At 52.8% G+C, this 25,920-nt stretch overlaps 1 protein-coding gene across 1 annotated transcript in view; it reads left to right on the forward strand.

The window, feature by feature from the left end:
* Positions 1-25,920, forward strand: part of Efcab6 (EF-hand calcium binding domain 6) — a 190,341-nt gene that overhangs the window by 14,888 nt on the left and 149,533 nt on the right. The window contains 3 exon segments of the mRNA XM_048803015.1: positions 3,476-3,542; positions 20,461-20,597; positions 24,141-24,253. Of these exon segments, the coding sequence (XP_048658972.1) occupies positions 3,476-3,542; positions 20,461-20,597; positions 24,141-24,253 (317 nt within the window).

A 25,920-nucleotide genomic window follows, 5' to 3' on the forward strand; every position in this document is an offset into this window, starting at 1 on the left:
GGACTTACTCTGGTCACAGCACTTCCCTCTGGATGGCTGCGGAGGTCACATTTTATACTGGCCAAGACTTGATGTGGTTGGCAGCAAACAATGAACAGCACCCACAAGTGGTAAGCCATCTCTTCTGCTCTGGCCACCTCAGCCTTTCTAGAACTGGCCGAGTGTGACAGTCACCATACTGAGGAAACCCCTGAGTAGGTGGCGATGGACTGAGTTAGAAGCAACATGAAGATTAGGGCATTTTGCTTCTAAAAATGTTTTTGACCTGGAGTGATATTTTTTAAAAAACTTATGCCCCTGAGTGTGTGAGGGCAAATGTGGGACTGTTATTGTGTCCCATACACAGGAGCCTGTGCTGCCGGTGACAACGGCAGAATCATCATCCCTGCTTCAGAAACACCCAAGACATCATCCACTGAAAGAGCAAATTCATCCTTTGAGGTGTCCTTTGAGATCCACTTCTGATGGACACGTAGAACATTTTTCCACATGGGATGAAGAGGGTGACCTCCACGTACTAAATTACCCATGGGGCACTTGGCACGCGAATGCCACCAAGAATGACTAAAGTCTTCCATGTGTGACACAGTCAGTACAGATCTTAAACGTCTTAGGAGGCTTTCTAAGTGCTGTGTGAGAAGATCCACCACAGTGTCCCACAGAACTTGCTAAAGAATCTGATAATTGTCCTGAAACTGAACTCACCCACACAGACCACGCAGGGCAGCCATTCTCTGCTAGGCCAGCCACGGAGACACCTGTCGTCAAAGGAGGCAGCAGCGGCAGAGGTTGAAAAGAGCATGCGTGAGCGGAGTCTGGGCAGGTGGCCTGGGGCAGAGAAGAAGCCCTTTTATCAAGAGAAGAGGGTTTGCAGAGGAAAAGGCTGTTTCCTACAAAGAAGCAGCTGCAGAAACTACCAGAAAGGGCATCTAGTAGAATATGGGAGCCGGCTGGGTAGCATCTTGGATTTGGTGCTGCTAAGGGTCGACTCAATATGGATGGCTTGTTTTGAATTTATGGAGATTAGAGACTTGATAAAAGTCAGCAAGAAATATTTTAAAAAATAAAGATTGAGGGTTAAATGCATTTTAAGACAAAAACTGAGAAAGTTACTCTCCTGCAGATCTTAACTAAGAGAGGTGGTGAGGTGAAATGAAAATATCCCAGATGGAAGGTCTGAGATTTTAGGAGTAAAGAGCAAAGAATGTGGTTTCCTAGGGGTGAATATAAATGATTATTGGCTGTATACACTGGCATGAACTTTCGGTGTGTGTTAAAATGTCCAGAATGAAGATACCTGACAGCAGAAAGCTCAGAGTAGACAAACTGAGTTAAGGTCTTCTAAATTCCATTTGTTAGGTGACAGGAAGATTGGAATATTGATTACATATCGAAATGTTACATATGCACATTGTGATTTTTAGGATGACTTCCAAAGAGTAGAAACAAAATGTATATAACTCCCCAATAGTTGGAGGGAAAAAAATGAAATGATTAAGAAAAATCAATCTAAAAAAAAGGCAAGAAAAGAAAGAACAACCTAGAACAGGTAGTGTAAATAAAGCACACAAAGAGAATTTACAGACCTACACCATATGCACATTATATAATTGCATTAAATGTAAAAGGATTAAATAATTCAAAAAGACAGAGACTATTAAACTATTTAAAATTTCAACTACTGGCTTTTTCAAAAGTAAAGATACATTAATAAAAGGATAAAAAGGAAAGAAAGAAAGGGAAAAGTGATACTACAAGGGCAGAACAAAAGAAAGGGGTAATTAATTTCAGGAAAATAAGTTTGAATATTTAAACACTTAATTATAATAAATGCTCTGCTTAAAAGACAAAGATCATCTGATGAAGTAACAAACAGAAAAATTCAGTAAGAGAAAAACCTACACATTAGCATATAGAAGGTCAAAACTGAAAGCATTAAAAAAGAGGCATCCTTCAGTACCAACCCACAGAAAACCAGTGTCAGTAAGTCACATGGGCCTGGACGGCGGCTGGCCGGGTTCTCCTGAAGCACAGCCTGGGACAGTCGCTGGGGCAGGCACAGGCAGGGAACAGCCGTGACAGAGAGCAGCCACGCACGGCAGCAGGAGAGCAGTCGGCCTGCATGGGGCCTGGCCCAGCCTTGGCCAGGGACTGGGCTGCGGCCTGCTGGGTTCTGTGTCCTAGTGTCTGTCCACTTCCTCAGCTGGATGGTGGGTGCACTGCGTTTGTTTACTCTTTAGCTCTTAAACGTGTTACGATGTTTCCTGTCTATTGATTCATCATTAAAACAAGATTAAAGCATTCCATTCCCTCTGACAGTGTCATCAGACTTGGATCACTGACCAGTCTTGTCTGTAACTTGGGCACAGAGCTGAACCTCCAGCTTGGCTTTCCTCCTCTGGAAATGAAGTTAATTTCTGCTGAAAATGCTCTAGTGGCTTCCCTTTGTCCTCGGCTTGAAGTCCAGATTCCTTACTAGACCCTTTCTGGCAGCGTCTGCCTCTGAATCAGCCTCCACCTCTCTGCCCTGCCCATCAGCTCTGGCCTCCTTGGCCTCACTGCTGGGCTGGCCTGCCTGGTGCCTGCCCCGGGGCTCTGTGCTGGCTGTGTCTCCCTTTGCTTTGCCTGGGCAGCAGCATCGCCACTCAGCTTGTAGAGACCTGCCCACTCATCCAAGGGCCGTGCCCATCTTCCCCACCTCCAGTTTGTCCCTCCACCTTTATTTTCTTGGTGACACCCGCTGTTAGTTCAGCTGTTTATTTGTTACTGGTTATTTCCCCTCGATGGCTGTCACCAGAAGGGAGGGTGTCCTGCTCATCAGCTCTGCCTGGACCCAGTGTGTGGGAGGCACAGGGCAAACCCTGTGAGGGGCAGGAGCCTGAGTGCTCCCTCCATTCCGTTCCCAGCCTCTGTCTGTCCAGAGAGGGCTCTGAGTGGCGGGGGCTACCTGGAAAACACACAGGTGCAGGTTAACAGGAGCTGGAGGGCTGTGTGGCACACGTCGCCCTAAAGCCCTTCATGGAGTGGCCACAGTGCGCAGAATGGGCAGGAGCCCCGTGTGGCCAGGACCAAGTGCTGCAGCAGAGGGGCAAGAGGGGGTCTGCACAGGGTGCTTCTGGTGCCCACATGTCACCTGTGTCTTGGTCTGTAAAGTCAGGTGCTAAAGGTCCCCGACCCAGAGAGCTGTCGTCAGGGTAAAATGAGATGTGGCTTGGCACACGTAAGTGTCCATTAGGCATCAGCTGTGATGGCTTTGTCCCCACCCCTGAGCAGCAGGCCCGGCTTCCCTTTACAGATGAGGCCACTGAGGCACAGGGAAGCTGACGTTGCCGAGTTCACACCCCTGCAGGTGGCAACACGCAAGAAATACCTAGCGCTTTAAAACAGCGTCTTGATCTCTGCAGGCCCTGTGTAAGCAGTTGTTTGGTCAAAACATATTTAACAAAGATTTTTTTGTTTTGTCTTTATCTTGAAGGGGAGGTGTGAGTGAAGCAAATGGCTACCGGACACTAAAAGATCTTGAAGTCCAAGTCGGAGAAAAGGTAACAGGGATCTTTTAGAAGGCGTCCCCCAGCCCTAGTCGGCAGCAGCTGTTAGCCACGGTGGGTGGTGGGTGAGCCGCAGCCTGTCTGTCATCCGGGTTCACACATCAAAGCCGCCTGACTGACTAGATCTTAGAAGAGCGACGTGAAAGCTTGCGTTCTGCGACTTTGCTTGCCTCGGATGGCGTCTCCTCCATGAGTGACACCAGCAGAAGTCCTGGAATATTAATTACTTTTGTATTAACTTTGGATTTTTATGAGTAGGGCTGCCTTTTCTGTTTTTGTGTAAAACTGAGCAGGTTTTTCTTTAGACAGAGAAAACGACTGCTTTTTGGTAGTAGATGCCAATCAAGAGTGGCAGGGTAAAAATAACCAAACTCCAAGTGCTATGTATTGAAGCATCGAGTGATTTAGCCACGAGAGCTGTGGCGTGTTGGGGGACAGCATGTGGCTTCCCTCCTATTTGCTGATTGTGGTTGGGTTTCACTGAGCCCAGAGAGAGAGGGGAGGAGATGGTAATGTCAGCAGGGCTTGGAATCGGACGCCTTTTTAAAATGCATTTGAGCTGTCAGTTAGACGAGCAGTTTGAGAATCGTGGTTTAATTTACTTGATGCAATATGTTGGTTTGAAATGTGACAAATTTTCTTTCTTTTTTGAACTCTTCCGAGACTTTCATACATTTCAAAATCAAAAATAACCAGAGATCCACAAAATGTTTGCTTCAAGCTCCCTGGCTGGGACAGTACCACCAGACAATTCATCTGAATGTGATAATTTCATAGCGTTATGTGTTCCTAAAAACCTGCTTCATTATGGTCGGCATACAGTTGGTCGTCGGAACCCTGGCAGAACCATGCTCTTCTCTGAGGCCCGTTGATCATTCTGTAAGAAACGCGTAACAGGGTTGGTATTTTTGGTATATGTCTTTTCTTTGTCTCTGAGTAAACTGTGTTAATCATGAAATACTCCTGGACGGTCACCAGAGCAGCACAGATATTGTTGTGGGTCAGTGACGGGGGTGGCACGGGGTGGAGCAAGTGGACAGGGCCAGGAGTGTCAGTCACTGGGCTGTGCTGACCATCTTGCCCTCCAGACCTTTCTTTAATCCCCTTTCTATTCCCGCTTCTCCCCGTAGAAGTTCTTCCCGAGAGGAAGAGTGAATCTAAACCAATGCGGGTCCAAGCCCACTTCCTGTGCAGTGAGGGGCTGCGGGGAGGACTAGAGAGAGAGCACACAGCCCGGGGCACAGCCGTCCTCTGTCCTGTTTTCTAATGGGCATCGATGACAGCCCTGGCTCTGCCCACGGCTGGCTCTGGGCAGGCGGGTGGGACCAGCCCGACTGAGCTCAGGACACAGGTAGACCTGGTCCATCTTGGGCTCTGCCATCTTCTGGCCAGGCGGTCTTAGACAAGCCCTTGTCTTGGATTTCCTGAGTGTCAGTGCCCACCCTGGAGGGCTGTTGTGGTGTAACACACCCAGTAATGAGCACCCGGACCCTGGGGAAGTGCCGCCCGCCATCGTCCTGCTTGGAGTCTAGCCTCCTGGGAAGTAGGGGCAGAACCGCCCAGTGCCCATAGCAGCCACACGGGCACCTGGGTGTCTGCCTGCGTCCAGGTCACACACCGAGCCTCAGCGGCCACACGCTCCTGCTGGAGCCAGGAAGACCCAGGAGGACGGTGGCACTGTCCACTTCTCTGCCGTCAGGGCTGGCTGCCGGTGGCTTTCGGGGTTAAAGGACGTTACTTCAGCTGTCCATCCACGGGGCTCTCTGCATCTGGGGCGCCAGACCTGCGGATGCTCGTGGGGACTAACCTTGGGCCACCAAGTCGCCTGAGGTAGGACCCCAAGATGACAGCCCCTCCTCGTGCTTCCTGAGTGCTCTTGTGTGGAGAGCGAGGTCTGGCGGCTGGCTTCTCGCCCCCTCCTCCCGGTGCTTGCCTCCTGCGTGTGCACCTCACCCCCTCCCCCAGGGTGCATGGCCTCCACGCCTCGTCTCCACCGTCGGCGCCTGTGCTGTGTGGCTTCGGGGCCAGTCTGCTCCCACTGGGGCTCCGGAGTCTCCCCGGGCTCTACCTGGTCCCGGTTCTGGTGTTTGCACCTAGGTTCCCCTCAGCTGGCTGTCACCCTGAGTCCTGCCCGAGCCTCACTGGCCCTCACTCTGGCCCTTGCTTTTCATTTTGGTCACAAACTTGACCCCGTGCTGCCCTTCGGCTCCCCACCAGGCATCTCCTGGACTGGTTCCTGAGCTCTGCTCCACCAGGCTCTTGCACCCAGGGTGCTGGGGACAGAGGGAGCTGGTGAGAACCAGGCACCTGGCAGCTTTCTGACTCACTTTGCAGTCCTGAGTTTCCTCATCTCCCTGGTGGGATTGACGATAAAACCTGCCAATCAGGTTACTATAAGGATGAATGAGAAGAATACAGGTGAAGTCCCTGGCATACAGTAGGTGCTCCATAAATGTTAGTTCCCTTCACTGTGATTAGTGTAGCTGGTTTTCTTTGCCAGACCGTCCTGTGCTGGCTGTACCTGCCACCCGGGCCCCCTGCTGTGGCCACTCAGGTGTGTAGTCCTTCCTCACGAGAACAGAAGGCTTCCGCTGCATTGCCTCTGACAATACGAACCTCATCTTACCCCAGAAGGGCTCAGGAGGGAGTGCGGGTCCAGGGTGACTAACCTGTCCCTCCTCCAGTCACCCAGGGGCTGCCACCTTTCCAAGTGAGTCGTGCAGATACTTCAACGTCTGTTTTTTCCCAATGTGCTGCTTCTCCCAGTGTGACTCCTTAAAACAAGGGAAGCTTCTCCCGTCTCCCAGCCTGTGTGTACCCATGCCTCGTGGATCGCTGGCAACAGAACTGGTCTCTGCTCCACCAGAGCAGACAGAGGGAGCTGGTGAGAATCAGGCACCCTGTATGGCGCTGGGTCCCTTTGTGGGAAGCACAAGGCCACCAAGGAGGGTGGGTGTCTGAACAAATGGAAAATGGAAGGCTTTTTGGAAAGGAGAGGGTGAGGGCAAAAGGTCAGGACAGCGTCCAGCAGCATCTGCGTCAGCCAGCCCGGGCCCTCTAGGCCGCTGAGCCTTCACCATGGAATGGATCCTACCAGCTCTAGCAACAATGGCAGCCAGCACGGGCTGAGCCCTGGCTCTTCTAAGTGCTTTGCTGTATGAAGTCACTGAATTCCCAAAGGAAACCCATGAAGCCAGCACCCCATTGGCCCGCGTTGGCCCGCCCAGGCCCACAGCTGGCAGGGGCGGGAGCCGCGTCCGGCCTGGCAGCCTGGCTCCAGCGTCCTGGCCTGAACCGCTGGGCCACTCGAGAGCCTGTCCAGGGAAGGCGTCGAGGCCGACTCTGCCCCAGCACGTGTGTCAGCTTGTCGTGCCCACGGGCAGACCCTCCTCACTTCAGAGAGCAGACTGTCCCTGCCGTCACCCGAGTGAGAGGAGCTGCTTGTTCCAACCACAGGGTCATCTTTGTGGTCATTTCTGGGGAGCCTCTGCTGCAGGGGGTGCCAGGGCACGTTGGCATCTCTTGCAGGCCTCCTGCCCTGCGTGGCTCCCCCCTTCATCTCCTGTGTACCCGTCTGCCCTGAGGAGCCCCAGCTCCATCCTGGGGTGGTGGCCAGTGTGGCACCTTGGACTTCACTGTTCACATCCCCGAGGTGAGGAATCTGCCAGGGAACAAAGGGGTGACGGAAGCCAGGCTCCAGCGCATTGCCAGGCTGACTGTTCTGTCACCGACGCTCCCACACCTGGGAAGGCGGAAGTGCAGGAAGGGAGCCCCACCCTCCTGGGTGCTGATGGCAGGCCGTGTGCAGGGACTGCGGGGAAAGGGAGCCCGGTGACCGATGAGGACGCTCTGCGTTGTAAATGTCACGGCCCGTCCCTTCCCCCTGCTGCACACGGAGCACTATTCTCAGTTGAGGGCTGGACTTCAGGAATGTACAGTTGAGTTGAAGAAGCGTAAGAACAAGCAGAGCCCAGGCTGTGAGCTCTCCCACAGTCACCCTCCAGGTCTGGGGACTCAAAAGGAAAGAAGCTGGAAGGCTCGGGTGTCGGGTGGGGGAACACGTGGTCCACCCAGCCAGCTGTGGCTAGCGCCTTTCGGACGCCGAACCTGTCGGACACCGAGCCGTCCACTCAGGTTTCCTGGGATTGCTGTGGTGCCTTGGAGTCTAATAGATGCAGCCTTAGCCATGTCAGAAGCAGAGAGTAAAACATTACAGGTGCTAAGTCGCTTGCTTGCTCTGTAATGGCCTCATGGAAAAGGGACAGAAGTGATGGGTTCATGGTCTGAGACAGGGGGACGTCCCTTTAAAAGAAGAAATCTAAAAAATTACTGAGAGGAAACAGAGAAACAGTTGTTAGAATAACCACCATTTCTTAAACATACCTAACGTGGCAACGCCATATCTGAGTTCAGGAATATTGGAAGGCGGCCTTTGCCTGATAAAAAGGCCAGGCCAGACCCAGCCACCTCCAGGCTTTTGGTTGACTGGAGTTTCCTCGACTCTGCACCGGCGCACGGGTATGACTTACCTGTTGCAGCAGGTATTTGGACACATCTCCTCTCTCAGCTGAAGGAAATGTTAGCATATCACAGAGCTGTTGGGACAGATTGGATCTGAGGCACTTCTTCCTCCCCGCACAAAAGCCTGTCAATCACACCCAGGATGGTGATTAATAATGTCACAGCTTTTCTTAGTGTGTCTCTGTGCAGCTAAATGAAGAGTAGTGCTTACATTTTGATCTAGAGAATCTCACACCACAAAACAATCAGTTGCCATTGCACACACAAAAAATTATGTTGAAAATAGTTCTATCCTAGGACATATTTTTGGTTGCTCTATTATTAATTTGCTTACTAAAGCCTTCATGAGGAAACCACAGCAAAGATCCTGCTACAGAGTTTGTAGTTATTTCAGACTAAGTTTATCTGCACATGGCACATTAACAGCACAGACACAGTCTGTGGGATCAGTGTCCAAAACAGTGGTGTCAGGGTACAGCCTAGAGCTCCCCTGGCCCTGGCAGGCCCGCACATGTGTCTGAGTGACCCCAGCAAGTGGGCATCCCAGGAGACTGCTTCTTCTCTGTGAAATTGGGAAGGGGCATTGCAGTACCATTGGGACCTGCGTGAGAATAAAGATAAAGTGAACTCATCGTATTGCCAGGCGTGGAAGTTATCTGAGGGACTAGGAGGAGTTTGCACTTGGAGACAGGGTATGAGTCCTCATGGTGGAGAGTTAAATGACAGTGTTCAGCATAAAGTTCCAGAGGGCATGGTGAGAGGCTGATGCGATGAAGCCCCCGTGGGCCAGTGCCCCGGGGCACAGGTAACTGCTGCTCCTCTCCTGCCCAGCCCAGGCCTCCTCCTCCCTGGCCACCTCCCACTCACCACTTACTCAAGCAAAGCCCAGAGGCTAACCAGCCCCTCCATGTCCACTCTGCCATGTCCAGCTGCAAGTCCTGTCCCTGCCTCCTGAGCAGGACCCAGAACCTGGCCATTTCTCTCCATCCCACTGCCACTGTGACAGCCTAAGCCACTGTCCTCTCTGGAGGTGCTTTCTCAGTCCCCGCTCACCTAGGTTTCCTATCCCCTCTTGTGCCCCTTCCATCTGGTTTGCACTCACAGGACGGCTGTCCTCAGGCCCCTCAGTGACCACGCCTATGGCTTTAGCTGCACTTGGAGAAAGCTGCCGGCGAGCCTCCGGCGGGTGGCACCATGCCTGGGAGAGCTCTCAGACAGAGGACTTGGACTTCCCGGCCACCATTGCATGCATTCCTTGACACTTTGAACATGGAGGTTTGTTTGTTTACTTGTTTACGCGTGGGACATGCCTCCTGGTCGCGGGCACCTTCTCTGTCTTGCTCACTGTGTGACTGTTGTACCTTGAACGGCTCCAGCACCTAATACACAGTCACTTTTCAGATGAATAGTTTTGTAGACAGTTCCCGTCGCTTGGAACAGGCAGGGACAGCTTGAGGAGAAGCGTGGGTGGGAGCCTACGATTGGGCTGTGGGTAGGTTTCCACAGTGGAACTTCCATGGTGTTTAGGGGAAGAGGTGCGGGGTAGCTCGTAGGGTTACAGTGTGGCATCAGAGAGGCTCATGGAGGTGGGCATTGGCGGGGCATGGGCAGGAGACAAGCCCCGCGCCTATTCTGAGGAGACTTACTGTTTTTCAAGGAAGATTAGGACAGACCACATGTGAAAGGCAGTCTGCAGGAGAAGGTGTTTGGAGGCTTCATTCCATCCCGGGGCGTGGGGCAGGGAGGAGGAGGCCTTGAAGGTCTGAGACCCCTGACCTGAGCAAGGAGGTATGTGGGGGTGCCATGAGTGGCACAATGAGGTATCACCTGCTTCAGGCCCCAGGCCACTCCCCTCCTACCCTCATCATCAGCCTGCCTTATTTAGCTGAGCACCAAAAGCGTAGGGGACACAGGTGGCTGATCCCTGTCTCCAGCAACCTGAAGTCAGTGTGCGAGCACAGGCGTGCACAATAAGTTACAGTGGGTTCACATCTTGCTCATTTATGGCGCATCACCGTGGTCAGCGTGTAGCTCCAGCACAGGTCGGTTGAGTGATGTGGAGAGTAAATTCAGTGTGCAAGAGGAAGGCAGTGCCCCTGGCCACTGGGGGTGCTGCGGGGGACGGTGGGTCCAGCCTAGCCTAGGGGGAAGGGGGGGTCCCCGCAGTTTGCACTTACAGGGCTACTAGGAGCTCATCAAGTTCTGGAATTAACAAGTGATCAGAAGGCAGGAAGGCAAGGAAACACAGGGCAGGTGTTTTCCAAGAGGAAAAATGTCACTGTGGGAGAAGGGGATGGTGAGGTACTTCTGCTTTGTGTGCCTGAGTGAACTTAGAATCTTCCTCCCCAAACCTGTGCCATATTCTGCCTTCCAGGTCCCAGCTATTCAGGTCCCCATACTAGAAAGTGGCTCTCAGTGAATGTGGTGCCATGAGGGCTCAGGGGAAGCCATTGTGGAGAAATGGAATGTTCTGGAAGCCTTTCTGTAATTTGTTTAGTGCTCGTCAATATCCAGAGGAACTTGCCCTGGAGGAAAGCCTCTTTGGGACAGGCTGGAGGAGGTAGATGACAGGCCCTATCCCTCTCTATTTTTATCGTGATCCTGATCTAGTTCTCGTGTTGGGTGGCCTGTGACCTACTTGGATCCTGGTAAAGTGCCATAGTAACATGTGGCACTCCCACTGTCTTAGAGACTTTCCACTTCCCTGGGGAAGTCCTTTTGGATTTGCTGGCTTTCTCAAAGCAGGACCTTCTCCCATGATGTTCAAACAAAGAGCGGGGTGCCAGGTAGGGTGGCAGCCCTTGACCTTCTCGACAAGTTCCTCCTGGTGAGGGGCTCTTCCAGAGTGAGCCGGGTCTGGGTCTCGGGGCTCCAGTACTCTTCACCTGTGCCTGGGGCACAGCTGGCCTCCGGGGAGTGTGGGTGGGTGAGGAAGAGAGGGGAGGCAGGAGGTTTCTTAAAGATCTGGCCCCCTTTTTGAGCCCCCTGGTAGTAGTCTGGGGCTTCTTTAGGGCTTGTCACAGGTTCCATGGGCAGCTAGCGTCTCTCACCAGCACTCTTTGAAGCTGTATGTTGCAAGTCAGCATTTTGAAAATGAAAATCCAGTGCAGGGGGAGATTGTCGTGCCTCTGGAGTGGACGACAGCAGGCCTCCCTCTGTCTGCTCCACCATCACCACTATGCTTTTTGGGTCCCTTTAGTTTGTTGTTTCCGGCTCCCTTCTCCCTCCCCATGGAGCTCAGTTGGATGTCTTTTCATGGAAGCTTGTTCAGTTTCTGGTGGAGACAGGGTGTGCATATGTTCAGGAATAAATGCACAGTCCTTGGCCTGTTGGGGAGAGCACCAGAGCAGGGAGGGCGCTCGCCAGGAAGCAGAAGCCTTTGTTAAAGGTGAGCAGTGCCCGGCCACCACGCTTCCCCCATGTCCCCGAATTGAAAGTCTGTGTTTATGAGGTTCTGAATGTGGTCTAATTTTTTCCTATCTGGTTTGGCTCATCTCTACCAGCTGGTAAATAGGAAATGTTCACGGTAGGAAGCCAATACTCTGCAGAGTGTAAACAGATGGAATCGATATAAAGTGACAAGTTAGACTGTGCTATTGAGAATACCGAGCCAACACGAAGAACATAGCAGTCAAGCTACTTATTTCGTTCCAGTTCATTTAGTCCTGAATAGTGCTCCATATCTGCACAGCTGTGTTGTTCTTTTCCCCCTTCTTTCTTCTGGGTTGATAATGACAATTTCAAAGAAAAACTTTAATTAAAGATTTTATACAAAATAGCCAAAAGTAGAATAATAAGGAAAATGAGCATTGATGTGTTTATTGTAAGAGAAATCCTTTTTCATGGTTTCATTTAAGATTTTTACTTCTTAAATTTAAAATGGATTTTGTGGTGGTGACAGAAAGGTGCCAGACCGACAGCAGGGCCCGCCCCACTCTTCCGCTCTCCTCGGGCCGATGTCGCCTTGAGGCCCTCCCGGGGCACCGTCTGCAGGCCGGGGCGGGGGCGCTCTGCCAGAAACCGGGCAGGGAAAAGGGGGCCCAGGAGAGGCAGTGGACAGGCAGCGGCTAGGTGGGCGCCGGGAGGAGACGACACGGTGGGAGTGAGTTTGCCGCTTGCGCTGCAAGGTGGGAACTTGGAGTTCCCACCTCGGCTGGGAACTCTTCTGCGCCTCTTCCTCTAAGTCTGGGTGGTCCCATTTCTTTGGGCTCACAGCGTTCCTTCCTGTAGCTCCAAGTGCTATGAAAAGATTTTAAACAAAGAACCACGGAGTGAGGATAACGCGCACCATGGGCGGTTTATTGAGCCACCTGAGCCCAGTGGGGACCCGTGATCTTCTTCCCCATGCTGCTCACCTCACGTGACCTCAAGGAGGGCTCAGGCAGGTCTCAGGCTTCCTGTCACGTGCAGGTGGAGGCCAGCCCAGGACAGGCCAGCTTGAGCCTGGATCCCAGCAAGCTCCACGTCCTAGGCTCCGGAGCTAGGCCTCCTCTCCTGGTCCTGCCTCCTTCTCCAAGATCTGGGGCCTATGGCGAGGTGGGCAGAGAGCGTGCCTCTCCCTTCCTCAGCTGGGGGGGGGGTGGGCAGCAGGTGAAGTCCACGGTCTCCCAGCACACAGGGAGCTTATGAGGACAGTGCCTGTGGCCTCTGAACTCTGGTTTCCTGATGAGAAGGGTGGGCTCCGACTTAGCCCTATCTGGGCCTCCTCACTCCCACACCAGCTGGCCTCCTTCACATCCTTGTGCTGCCAGGTCCCCTCACCTATGAGCAGCCCTTTGGGGACAGGAAAACTCACGTTTTCTACCTCTCTTGGTGTCTTTGCAACGCATGGAAAGTTCACGTCTTGTCCTTGCTGGCAGAACTCCTTTAATCGGCCCCATTCGCTCTGCTGTCAGATTCTCGGTTCCTCCACCAGCAAGGCCCAGAGCAGATCACGGAGTCCCCTGGGAAATGAGATGCCTAACTGACCTTCCTGCAGGTACCTGTCCTGCTATACAAGGACTTTCTTGGCTTACCTCCACTTATTCCCTGTGAATGCTGCAATCACAGCATCCATCATCCATTCGTCCATCCCTGTCCATCTATCTATCCATCCATCCCGTCATCCCTCTGTGTATCCAATCCACCCACCACCCATCTGCCTACCTACATATCCATCCCTCCAATATCCATCAGTCAGTTTGTTATGGAAGTGTACCTGATTCGGTCCCCTCCTTATATCCATGAGTACTTTATTGGGGGACTCTTTGTTCTCTTACCGTCTGGACCTGCCCCTGACTTCCTCATTTGTCATCTTGCCCCAACTGCCTATGCAGTTCTAAGTCTCCCTCAAGTTCACCCCTCTGCCCACCCATCCATCTACACATCATCATCCATCCGTCATCCACCATCCATCCGTCCTTCCATCCTTCATCCATCTGTCCATCCAGTCACCCACCATCATCCATCCATCCATCCTCTATCAGTCCATACTTCCACTCACTGCCCATCTGTCCATCATCCATTCATCATCCATCACCTGTTCAATCATCCATCAATTGTGTATCCATCCGTCCGTGCAACCATCCATCCTTCTACTCAGAAGTTACTCCTTGATCCAGGCCCTATTCTTGGCCCTGACTCCTGCCTGATGCAAGACCTTCTTCCCTGTCTGGCTTCTGTTCCCTCAGCTGGGCAGAGGGGCAGTGGGGAGGAGGAGGGGCTGGGTCCAGTGCTGCCGGTTCAGCCACTTACCGTTCCCTGACAGGGTATGTAGTTGTTTGGAACTGTGCTCAGCTGTTGACCCAGTCAGCGGTCCCCAGGACAGCAGCATTGACCGGACGTGTTCCGTGCTCTTATTCATTCCCACTTCACATGTGAGGAACTGAAGTTTTGAGGAATCATGTTGCTTTCCCAAGATTCCCTGCATCAAAGGGTGGAGCTGGGCTTCCAGAGCCTCTTTTTGAGCTGTGTGGTCCAGGTCTCTGGGGGAGAGCAAGGAGTGGTTGGCACAGGAGTTGCCCGAGGGAGGCTGCAGCCAGGCATTCTCCTGGGCTTTACAGGGAGGCCGGAGCCTGAGAGGAGGCCTGCACGTCCGTGCCCAGCTGCAGTCTTCAAGGACAGGTGGTCAGCGCTTCCTGTGGTGGCATTTATGATTCTGGCTTCATCTCAATCTTTTTGGAGTATTTTAGCTTTTGTTCCTGTGGGTTTTTAAAAAGTGATCATCTGTATTTGAGAAGTCACTTGTTTCACTTCTCGCCTGTATGAAACTGGCCTTTGCTTGCTTTAAGAGTCAGCTGACGGGGCTTTGGTTCACGAAGTACATTCGGAACTTGAGACCTCTCTCCGCTGTGCCAGGCCTGGGTCTCTTGACCGAAGAACCTGGTGTCTAGGTCTGTGCCTGCTCTGGTCCCTTCTCTAGGTGGCTGGCCTCATCCCTCATTCCCCAGCTGGAGCATCTTCCCAGATCAGAGGGTCAGATCCTGCAGGGCTTCCGGGGGCTGCGGTGAGGGCTCGGTGGGGAGGATGGGGTCAGGTTGTGGCACAGCGGGGGAAGTGGGGCAAGACCGAGTGCAGTGGGAGCCAGGCCAGGGAGCGCCCACCCCAGCCCAGCACTCGCAGGGTCCAGAGAGTGGGACTGCGGGGCGGGGCCAGGAGGGAAACACTGCGGCAGCTTCAGGAAGCCGGCTGACCTCCTGGCTCTGCACATTTAATTTAGTCATGACTAGTTATCGTTGAGGGTTCTCTTTAGATCCTCAGTGCTCTTCCTTGTGTTTGTGCACAGAATCTCCCCCGAAATGTCCCCACCCACTCAGACACCTGTGGGAGGGGGATCGACAGGGGCCAGTGAACCTGCTCTAAAGGGCCAGGAGCCAACAGCCTGGCCTCTGTGCTGGGAGGGTCTGTTCAGCCACCCCACTCTGCCCTGGTAGGGGAAAGCGCCCAGGCAATACGTAAATGAGGGGGTGTGGTTGCATGCCAATAAAATCTATTTACAGATACTGAAATCTAAATCCACATGACTTTCACATGTCATGAAATGCTATTCTTTTGGTTTCTTCCAGCCATTTAAAAGTGTCAAACCCATTCTTAGCTTGCAGGTGTACAAAATCAGGTGTGGGCAGTGGTCTATCGCACCTGGTTAAGATGGCCAGGTCTCCACAGGTGCTGATGCCAGGTGACGGCGTCAGCTCTCTCAGGCTGCCCTCTGGGCAGTCACAGAGTGAGACCGGTTTTCTTCTCTGAGACACACATTGGACTTGGAAGAAACAAGAAACAGTGGCCCTCTGTCAACTGTGCACCAGCCCCTGTGATGGTTTGGGTGTGAGGTGTCCCGAGAGCCCTGTTAATGCAGGAATGTTCAGGGGCGAAGCGATTGGGTTGTGAGAGCTGCAGCCTGATCATCATCCCTAATCATCATCCCTCCTAGTTGGAATGGACTGACTGGGTAGTCGCTGGGGGCAGGTGGATGTGACTGAAGAAGGGGGGTTCACTGGGGGCAGGTGGTGTATATATCAAAAGCATCTTACATAAACCCAAGATACAGCAGCTCGAAGTAAACACTCCATCCCCAAAGGGAGGAATGGGGCATAGGAAGAAGGGAGGGCCAAAACGAGACTGAGACCCAGCAGGCACACAGGTCTCATAGTCTCTGTGCAGCTTCTAGGACACAGGGCTGCCTGCAGCAAGAGCTCTCCACAGGGCTGGGGAGGCCCGCCCCTTGGGCCTTGCTGCTGCTGCACACGCTCCGTGGCCTGTCTTAGGCTGGCTGTCTCCACGGCCAGCAGCTTGCCTGGGTAGACCCTCCATGTTACTGGCATCTTTTCATTTCCGGGTCTCACTGTTTGATGCATCACCATCTCAGGATTTCCGAGAGGGGTCATCATCCCTGCAGCCCCTTCCTCCCTTTATCCCTCTGCTTCGGGCACCCATGAGCCGAGTGGTGCTCTTGCCACACCCTTCCCCATGATGTTCTGCCTCACCTTGGACCCAGAGGGATGAGTTGGCCCTCAAGGACTGAGCCTCTGAAATCATGAACCCCAAATGAACTTCTCCTCGCTAAGATTTCTGCTCAGGCGTTTGGGTCACAGCAATGAAAAACTAACATGGGCCTCTCTGTTGGTGGATTTGGCCTGGGAGCACTCGTCCCCAAAGTTGGCAGACTGAAGGTGGAGACGGGGAAGACGGGAGGGGCAGAGACAGGCAGGGAGGGCGCTGGTCGCCAAGGTCAGGACCAATAAACCAAGATGTCAAGGTCAAGCCAGGGAAGGTAATTAGGGAAGCCAGGAGAGAAGGTACCAAGTCCTGCCCCAGGGTGGCCAGTGGCAGCACCAGGGAAAGGCGGTCCAGGCAGCAGGTAGAGGATGTCCAGCCCCCAGAAGTCCTTCTCTCTAGGCAGCTCTAGGCCCTGAGGGAGAGCAGCGGACAGGCCCAAGGTCCTGTCTCAATAGCTGAGAAACATGTGAAATGGTCCAGGTGTGGGTTAGTGCGGGAAGGAAAATGCAGCACCTGGCCCCAAAGGGGTGAAGGAGTGCTTGGCCCCTGTGAGCAGGTGGCTGTGACGGAGACCTGGTGTGGCAGTAGGACACTGTGCAGGGAGGAGATCAGAAGTGCCAGTGGGGTGGAGCGGGCCTGGTGCCAGAGGGAGAGTTGGAGCAGAGTGAGGAGGTAGGATGGAGGCCAGGTAGCCCCGGGCCTTCCTGCGGGCCAGGTGGGGAGAGCCCCGAGCCTGTGAGTTCCCAGGAGTTCAGCGTGGCTGGAGCCCTGGGATGGGCGGGGCAGGGTCACCCTTCCTGGCCCCCAGCCACCTTATTTCTCCTGCCCCGCCCGCCCGGGCGTGGACCTGTCCTGCACTCCACTGCCCTCCCTCACTCTCTTGCCTGGGGTGAGCCTCACCATCTGCAGCCCCTTTCTTCCCGTCCTGCCAAACTTCAGTCTGACAAATGATAAGGCACTTGGAGACGGACCTCTGGTGGGCATGGGCGCCGCGCCAGGTCTGCTGCTGTTCGGCTCTCGGTGCTGGAGATCCATATGGGCTGCTTTGGGGTTTTAAATAAGTATCTGTCTCCTGTCCTCCTCCGTCTCCCACAAGAGCAGATCGGATTTGGCAGTGGACAGGGTGCTGAGATTTTTCTTTGGTGGTGGGAGCAAGTGCTGCCTGTGGCCGGAGCCGCCTGTTAGTCCAAGCAGCCGGGTGGAGGGGAACAAGCAGGGGTGGGCCCTGTCCAGCGGGGCCTTTCCCCTGTCTGCCTTTGGCAGGGCCAGGTTGATATCCAGGCCGTGCCAGCCGAGGTGCTCGGGTTGTGGGAAGGGCAGAGAGGTGTACGGGGAATTTAGATGGGCTTTGTGTATGATGGACAGTCCCTCAGTGATGGCGATATTGTCATCACACCGACGGTCATCATGATTTCATGCAGGGGGCAGTCGTGGTGGGCAGACCCTGGTCTGGGCGTTTCCTCAGCCTGCAGCAGGTGGGAAGAGGGCCTTCACCCACTCATTGCAGCAGTCATTTCCTGAGTGCCCAGAGTGTCGACTCGACTCGGGCGCCAACCAGGGAGCAGACTCTGCTCTTCTGGAGCCAACGTTGGAAGGGTTAGACGGACAATGCAGACAGACGAGTGTCCTGCCCACTGTTTTCTGCATAAAGCAAGAAGCAGGCCAGTCAGCGGAGAGGAAGAGGCAGGATGAGAAAGTGGTGGGTTAAGGCCACAGTGAGGAAGGGGTGGGCCTGCCCAGGAGCAGTTGTGTAGCTGGTGTGTGGACTGTGGTGCTGTGGGGCGGGCGCTCAGAAAACACACTGAGTCCCAGTTTTGTGCAAATTGAAGAGTCTTTATTTAGCCAGCCAGCCAGCGACTGCTCCCCACAGGACCCATAACTGCTTCTGCAAGGAACAGCCCTGAGCTTGAGCATTTTAGGATATTTAAACGCGTAACCTACATCGGGGTTACGTAGCTGTAAGCAAGCAGGTATGGAAGCTGGGCTGGTCAGTTAGTGAGACAATGCAATGGGTACATGGGTATTTCCCACAGGACTCTCCAGTTGGCATAGCAGCAAGCAAGCAGAAGGGAAGGGGGTCAAAATGACCCTAGTTCAGTACACGTTAGAGAATGAAAATGGTTACTAACGTCTAGACAATCAGTCTCTGCAAGGTACATTGTCCCAGAAAAATGGAAACCAAAGAGAACAATTTTCCATTGTATAGGAATTGCTGTTTGTGTTGCCAAGTGTGCTCTGCTAGGTAAATATTAATGGGCACAGAGGCGGCACTTTCCCACGGGAGAAGCATTTCTAACATGATACGGAGTCTCAGGTAAAATGGAGTCTGTTTGGTCTGTGCCCGTATAGCCTGGCCCATAACAGTGGTGGTGGAGGATGGTCACCCAGCACTCTGTCCAGGCAGGGCCAGTGGTCTGCATCTAGGGTCAGGGAAGTGCTCGGTGACGTGTTTTCCCTCCAGCCACATCAGCCATCTGGATGGGGCTTGGAAAGCTGGGGAGCTGTGTTTACTCGGGGTTGGGGTCTGAGAGTGGGAGGGTGGGGGAGGGGCAAGCACGCAGGGACAGTGCTAATACAGGTTCTGGGGGAAGTGAGGACGGGGGTGNGGGCCTGGTGGGGCCCGGTTGGTGGGCTTTGGGCACTTGAAGCAAGCTGGAGAGGAGGGGGTGGTGGCCAAGCCCAGGTGCCATCTTGCAGAATGAAGCTGAAGGGCTGAGAGGCGGCTGTCGGGGCCCATTCTTGTGAATGCCTAGAGTGTGTGGGGGGACAGAGTGACGGTGCAGCGCTCACACTACCCAGGCACAAGGGGACCCGAGGTCTCCAGGACTAGAGCAAGGAGAGGCGCGGTCAGGCGTGCAGGCACAGGCTTCCACGAGGAGGCCACTGTCCCCACCAGCTCATGGTCCCTCATGCTTGAGGTGGGGCTTTCCCATGGGAGAAGTGGCAGGGGCTTTCTTGCTGGCAGGATTGGTGAGAGAGACAGCCAGGGGACATTCAGAGGAGGCCTGGGGAGGAAACGGGGTGTGGGTGAGAAGGGAGCAAAGCTGTCACCCTGAAGCCACTCCCCACACTCCTCCCTGAGGGCCAGGTTGGATCCAGCATGGGATGTGGAATCCGGGATCGGCCTTACCCCTCGCTCCTCACTGTGCCCCGCCCTACAGAGCACCCCACATCCACCCCTGCCCCCGCCTGGAGGTCCGCAGGTGCTGGTGTGGACTGCCCCTGGCCCCTCCTACAGGAAGGCTCCCGGCCGGCTGGAAGCCGCTCTCCTCTGAAGGCCAGCAGCCCTTGCTGGCTTTTGCTCTTGGCTCTCCTTCCCACTGTCCCCTAAAGTGTGTGGAGGGTACAAAGCGACCGTTCACGGTTCACACTGCCTAGGCACAAGGGGACCGAGGTCTCTAGGGACTAGAACAAGGGCATGGTCACGTGTGCAGGCTCTCCCTCTGGAGGTCATGGCAGGAACGGCATGGTCCTTCCAGGACGGTGGCTGGGGTGGGTTGTGGCAGGCAGTGGCATAACACTGTGTCTCCATGTCTCCTCTCCCTGGCAGCGTAGTGGGGTAAAAGGTAAACTTGAGTTTGCAGCAGCGTCATGCTGCCCAGCCATGGGGCGGGTTCTTCATGGAGCCTCCCTGAACCTCAGTTTCCCTCTTTACAAATGGGCAGGAAAGCAGGGGGTGTGGCTCAGTGGAAGAGCGCTGGCCTAGCATGAGCAAGGCCCTGATTTGGACCCCAGCACTGCCAAAAATGAATAAGCAAACAGGTAAAGTGTGAAAAACAGGAAGTGGTGCCTGCCTCACGTGGGCTGCCAGGGTGGCCCGAGAGCTGGAGCTGGCTCTGGTGTACCCGGGGTGGAGGCTGCCCTCTGAATAGAGGCCGCTCCTTTCTGCAGCCCCTTAGGCCAGATGCACGGTCACGTGCCCAGTGCATATCATTTGCCAGATTTGGGGAAGGGCTCCATAAAACTTTTCTGTAATATCTTTAAAAATTTCAGAGGGGTTGAACTATACAGTTATATTTTCTAGGTCCTAGTAAAAATAGTTTGCATATGGCTGTGAAAAATTAAAAATCTTACAAGTCCAGCTATGCCAGAACATAGTTTAGAAGCATCAATTAACAAAAAAGATTTTTCCTACTGCCTTAAAAGAGACTGAATTGTGTATGAGACTTACTGCTTTACATCAGAAAGTTTTTTTTTTTAAACTAAGACCATTTACTGAGAAAATTGCCTTGAAAACATTCAATAAATGCAAAGTGTCTTTTTTCCATAGACATGTCATTTTCCAATGCCTACCACTGTGGATCTTTGAAAGCATTTTATTTTACAAGAAGTATTTAAAAACGTTCACTTTTTTATTACCATTTTGGTTTTTAACACTGGCTCTTTTGACTTTTCTCCAATCACTTTTCCTATATAGGTTTTTCGGAACATGAAAACCATGACCAAAGCCTTTAAGCTCATTGATGTTAACAAGACAGGGCTGGTTCAGCCACAGGAGCTGAAGCGGCTTCTGGAGACCTTCTGCTTGAAGATGACGGATGAGGAATACAAAAGGCGAGGGCGCCGGGCAGGTGGAGGTGCTGGGAACTTTGGCAGCCGCACAGCTGACTGTGGCTGGGCCCCGCCCACCTCCTCTCTGGGTGTTTCTACTGGGTCCTGAAGCTCCCTGCAAATTTTCCAGAGCAATACCTGCTGGTTCTCCGTTCCCTGAGCACCCTGGGGCAGGGCCTGCAGGTTGGAATAGGGGAACAGGCTGCTCCTTCCCCAGCCGCCTCCCTGCCCTCTGGGGCGCCATGCCCTCCGTCCTCACTCTGCTCTGAACAGTTAGGTTTTACTCCAAGCCCCAAGTCAGGAGGAGAAGCAGCAGCTGCTCCTGATGGCTCTCCCTCTGGATGTCATGGCAGAAATGTCATCGTCCTTGCAGGATGGTGGCTGGGGGTGGGTTGTGGCAGGGAGTGGGCACAGCACCGTGTCAAAGCCACACCACCTGCTCCCGATTTGTGCAGCGTGCGTGGGAGTGCGTTTGGACCTCCAGTGGACTCTAGGTCCTTTAGAGGAAGCCAGAGGGCTTCTGTGCTGGTGGAGGGTGGCCTGGCCTGGCTTATCTGTGAGAGTCCCGCTGGGAAGGCACCCTCTTCCTGCCTTTCCTGGGTGCTGCCCTTCCGGTGGTTTTAGCTACCACAGTCCAAAAATGTTGAATGGAAAATTCCAGAAATAATTCCTACATTTGAAGTAACTTCCATCACAGTGTGCCATTTTGTCCGTCCTATTTTATCATCAGTTGTTGGTGGTGACCTCACAGTGCCGTGCCTTAGGCTTTATCATCAGTGTACTCCTAGAGGAGCGAAGCCTAGGTGTGTGGGCTCACTGCTACCCAGGCTCAGGGGACCGGCCCTCCAGGCAGTTTGCAAAAGGAGGGAGCGTATTATCTCAGCCGGGGACTGTGACACAAGCTGTCATTAAAGCTGGCCGCTGTCACTCCAGAGAAGCCTCAGGGAGCCTCGCAAAGACAGAGTCCATGCTGGAAGTGGAGCAATCCGCCCCCAGGGCAAGGCAGCGGAAGGGGCATTGCCCTGGGTACAGACACTGCAGGGCGAACAGCGAGGAGGCTTTAGAAAAACGGGTCTTTCCCACTCCTGTGAAGGCTTTTTCTTCTTTTTTCCTCTTTATAACCCACCTCATATTATAAAAGACATAATAAATGTTTTAATTTTTACATCCTTTCCGGCTGGGAAAGTGCCCAGAATAAGATCCAAACAAAACAAATTAAATAATTTTGTGCGTGCAATTATAGAACAGAACAGCACTCTTCTAAAACAGGCAATCAAAAAACAAAGCAGTGTTTTATTTGACAATAAACCTTGTGTTTGGCACCGCAGTCTCCAACCTAGTAAATCTATAAAAAATGTTACTGTCTGTTTTCCCATCTCTTAAGTATTGAATAATAAAGAACTCTACAAATTTTTATTTGAGATTTTTTTTAAAGCCTCAAAAACAATGCTGTTTTCACGATAAGGCTTGAGAAACTTCACACAATAGACCAAGAGCTCGGAGACTAAAAGGAGCCGTTCTTCAATTGCTTTAATGCTCGCCTTATTGAAGCTCGACAATGCACTTCTTCCTCAAGACGCTGCTTCCGTATTAACTTTGTCTTTTTAATTTTGGAGCAAGAAACAAGGCATTCTTGAATCCTTTTATCTAGCTGCTTCCTTTTGAAGCTGCAGGTTGGGCGCTCGCGTGCTGGGGATGGCCAGGCTCTGACGTCTGACCCACAGGGGGTCAGCCTGTGCTTTCTGTTCAAGGACCCCAGGAGACTCCTGGGCCCCTGGAACTCAATTTTCTTTTACGAATTGGGTGCCGAGAAGCCCGTCTGCCAGGGTGGGGACCAAGGGGGCTTTGCAGGGTGCGTGGAGTGCTGGGATCTGCCTGCACACAGCGGGTGCTTCCTTCGTGGGGACCATGTCATAATTGTAAACATCCAATGCTCTTAATGGATGGCTCCTTTTAGCTGCAGAATACTGTCCAGGCCGTGTAAAACAAGAGGCCAGAGATGGACCGACCACCCAGCTTCACACCTGCCCAGGACTATCTCAAAACCCCTCAGACTTCCGTTTCCTTCCCCACCCCACCCCACCCTGCCCTTCACTGCCCTCCAGGCCAGAGTATTTGATCTCCGCAAAGAGGTCTGTGAGCAGGGAGAGGAGCAATCGCTGAAGGTCAGCTGCTCTGGAGACCTGGCGCTAAGCCTAAGGCTCTGCACCCAGGGGCCCATGCTGGAGAGGCTGTGGCTCACCGGGGCCTTCCTCCTCCTCCATCTGGCCACTCCACGAGGCGGCTTGCCTGCTGAGCCCAGAGCTCAGGTCCTGGCCAGTGGCCCCCGTGCTTGCGTCTCAGGAGTGGTTCCATCTTGTGAAAAGCTGTGTGGATGCCGCTTCTTGAGCAGGGCGGAGGCTTCCATGGCCAGGGCTGGCCTGCAGGACACGTTCCCACGGGGTTCTGTGTCCTCGTGACTGAGCAGATACGCGGATGCCCAGGTCAGGTTGCTCCTGGAGCAAAGGCTGTTCCAGCAGCGCTGTGCTTCCACAGCCTGGCGGGCTGGCGGGAGCTCCTCGCCCAGGGCAGGACTCAGAGGGGGCCACAGACCCTCCTTCCGGTGCTTGAGCTCACAGCCTGTTTTTGCAAGATGGAGGCTGAGGAGGAAAGGGGCTGTTGAGGGGGTTTCTGTGGTGACATCTGGCAGCCGCCATCTCTGGAGATAGGTGTCTGATTAGCACAAGAGGCAGGCTCGGCAAGGTGGCAAGCAGGCACGGAAGGGAACACCGCGCTCTGTTCAATCTGGAAAACAGAAAAGTAACACATATTTTAAGTAATGATTACTAAATTTTTAGAAAGCAGCATGAAATTAGATAATTATAGAAACTAACACATGGAGATAATATAATCAAACATTTTAAAACTGTCAATTTTTTAGAAATGTAATAACCCAGAAATTATCTAGAAAAACATTCATCAGATTTGAATAATAGAAAATCCATTTTGAAAAATCCACACATCCCATTTCTCTCTGCATTTCAGGGGTGGACCGTGGTTTACGTGTTTTAAAATTCTCTTGCCACGTGGAAACACTGTAGAAATTTCAAAAAAAGCTTGCCCCCCCGCCAGCACTGCTCCCTGTTTTGAGACCACGTGCCACCTTGGCCCTCAGTTTCTCTCTGTTGAGGTGATCCGCTCCTTGGCACCCCTTCCTGCTCTGGGTTCCCTGGTCACGGAATGTCGTGCCAGCCGGCTCACTGCCCAGGTCCCTGGGCCTGCAGTCCACGGGTGGGGCATGGCCCCACACCCTCCTGCCAGTCCTAGATGCTGTCCCACAGGAAACTGTGTGTCCAGGCCCAGGCTGCGGGTGTGGTCTTCAGAGGAGCTGCATGTTTGGAATCTGACAGTAACGCTTCCAGGGTTGACTTCCAAATTCCAGCTGTAGCGAGAAACAGACATTAAAATCACTGCCCACCCCTGTAGAGGAACCCTTAGGAACCACTTTCTTCATTTCAGATGTGTTGTATCAGAATGTCTGATTTCTAAAGAACATTTTTATTTCAGGTTTTCAAAACACTACAACATTGATAAAGATACTGCAGTGGATTACAATGTTTTTTTGAAGAACCTTGGCATAAATAATGACCTGAAACTTAGATATTTTATGGGGAATCAAGGTAAGGATTTTTCAGTACATAGCAAGAGGTTTCAGTGTGCTTTAGCATGATAGTTATAACTAAATACTTTCTGGTGGATCTCTCCTGAGGAAATATTTTCAAATATGGAAAATGCATAATCTATAATAGCCGCGGAGCCATGTTTATGGGAATAGCGTGAGTGCCTCACTATAGAGGAAGGTGCAGCTAGGAGTTGGGATGACGTGGGCTTGTGCGTGCATCCGCACAGGGTTGGGAACGTCTCCAGCTCACAGATGGTCTTTAAGTGGTTTGCCTCTGAGCGGTATTAGCTCTTCTTTCTGCGGCTTTTGTATTTTCAAAAGTTTTTTTTTCTATTATGAACACATATTCCTTTAATTTGAAAAATCTCAATACAAAAGGGCAGAGTAATTTACAGTAAAGCCAGGTAAATGTGTGACCTCGTCTGCCCTCTGAGAGCCTGTATCCCAGCCCACTGCTGAAGTGCCCTAACCGTCAGGTGGCTCTGGGAGGCTATGAATCAGATATTGTCCCTTCCTGGACGCTGGTCATTTTCCTGGACTTAATCTGGTTTCTTTTCACTGATTTCTTGCCTCAGGGGCTTATCACCTGTGACAGGCTTATTGGTCACTCTGTCTGGCTTCAACTGAATTCCTTTCAGCAGATATTCCCTGAGCTCCTCCTGTGACCCTCAGATCTATCTCACCGGTGGGTTGTGTCAGCCTGGTGTGCTAACCCAGCTCACCAGGCATGCTAACCACACGCCTACAGGGCTCGACCGTGTGCAGCCACGGTGCCAGGCGTTCACCAAGCATGGTCTCCTATCGTCTCTTCATAGCCCCATGGCCCTGTGAGGCCGGAATTAATGCAGATGAGTGAAAGATTGAAATTAGCCACCAAATCCATCTGCTGCCCAGAATGCCCCACCGGCTCTCTTCCTAGCCCTCCTAAGAGTGCAGTAGATAGGAGACAGGAAAAAGTGCTCCATTTGTAAAAATGGGGTCAGGTAGATGCTATTTCATATAAGAATTTCTCTCTCACCTTAGTGGATCAGGAGAGTTAGAAATCGCAACAAAACTCAAGAAAACGACAAACACAGTATTCCCATGTGGCACATGCTGAAATCCCAGCTCCTCGGGAGGCCGAGGCAGGAGGATCCCAAGCCAAGGCTAGCCTCTTTGTCTCACTTAGTGAGACCCTGCCTCAAGTTAAAATAGAAAGGGCTGGGGTGTGGCTCAGGGGTTGAGCACTTGCCTAACACCTGTGAGGCCTGATTCCACCCCAGTGCCTCAGCATGCGTGTGTGTGGGTGAGTGTGTGTGTGGGTGCACACACACACACACACACACACACACACCCAATACCCCCAGGTTACACTTTTCCCTTTCAGAATGTCAGGGACTTTGGTCTGTGGCCTGCTGGGGCTGAGTGGCTGAAGAGAGGCCTGTGTGTCCCCCTGGCTGGTGACGGGCTTTCTCTGCCAGCTGCCCAAACAGCTTTTCAACCCTGAACCTCAGCAGCATGGCCAGGGAGGTCTCAGCGCCTGCCCTCTGTGTGGCCTTCTAGAACACAGGGCGCTTTTAGTTTGTAAAGTTAACTCTCTCTCCATTTTGATTTTTTTTAAGCAATATGTCTTTGGATGAGTCTTTCCTTCATTTTGAGTTTTTTTGTTTTTTTAAGCAATATGTC

This window comes from Marmota marmota, unplaced genomic scaffold (genome assembly GCF_001458135.2).
Source record: "Marmota marmota marmota unplaced genomic scaffold, marMar, whole genome shotgun sequence".
NCBI classification, from domain to species: Eukaryota; Metazoa; Chordata; class Mammalia; order Rodentia; family Sciuridae; genus Marmota; species Marmota marmota.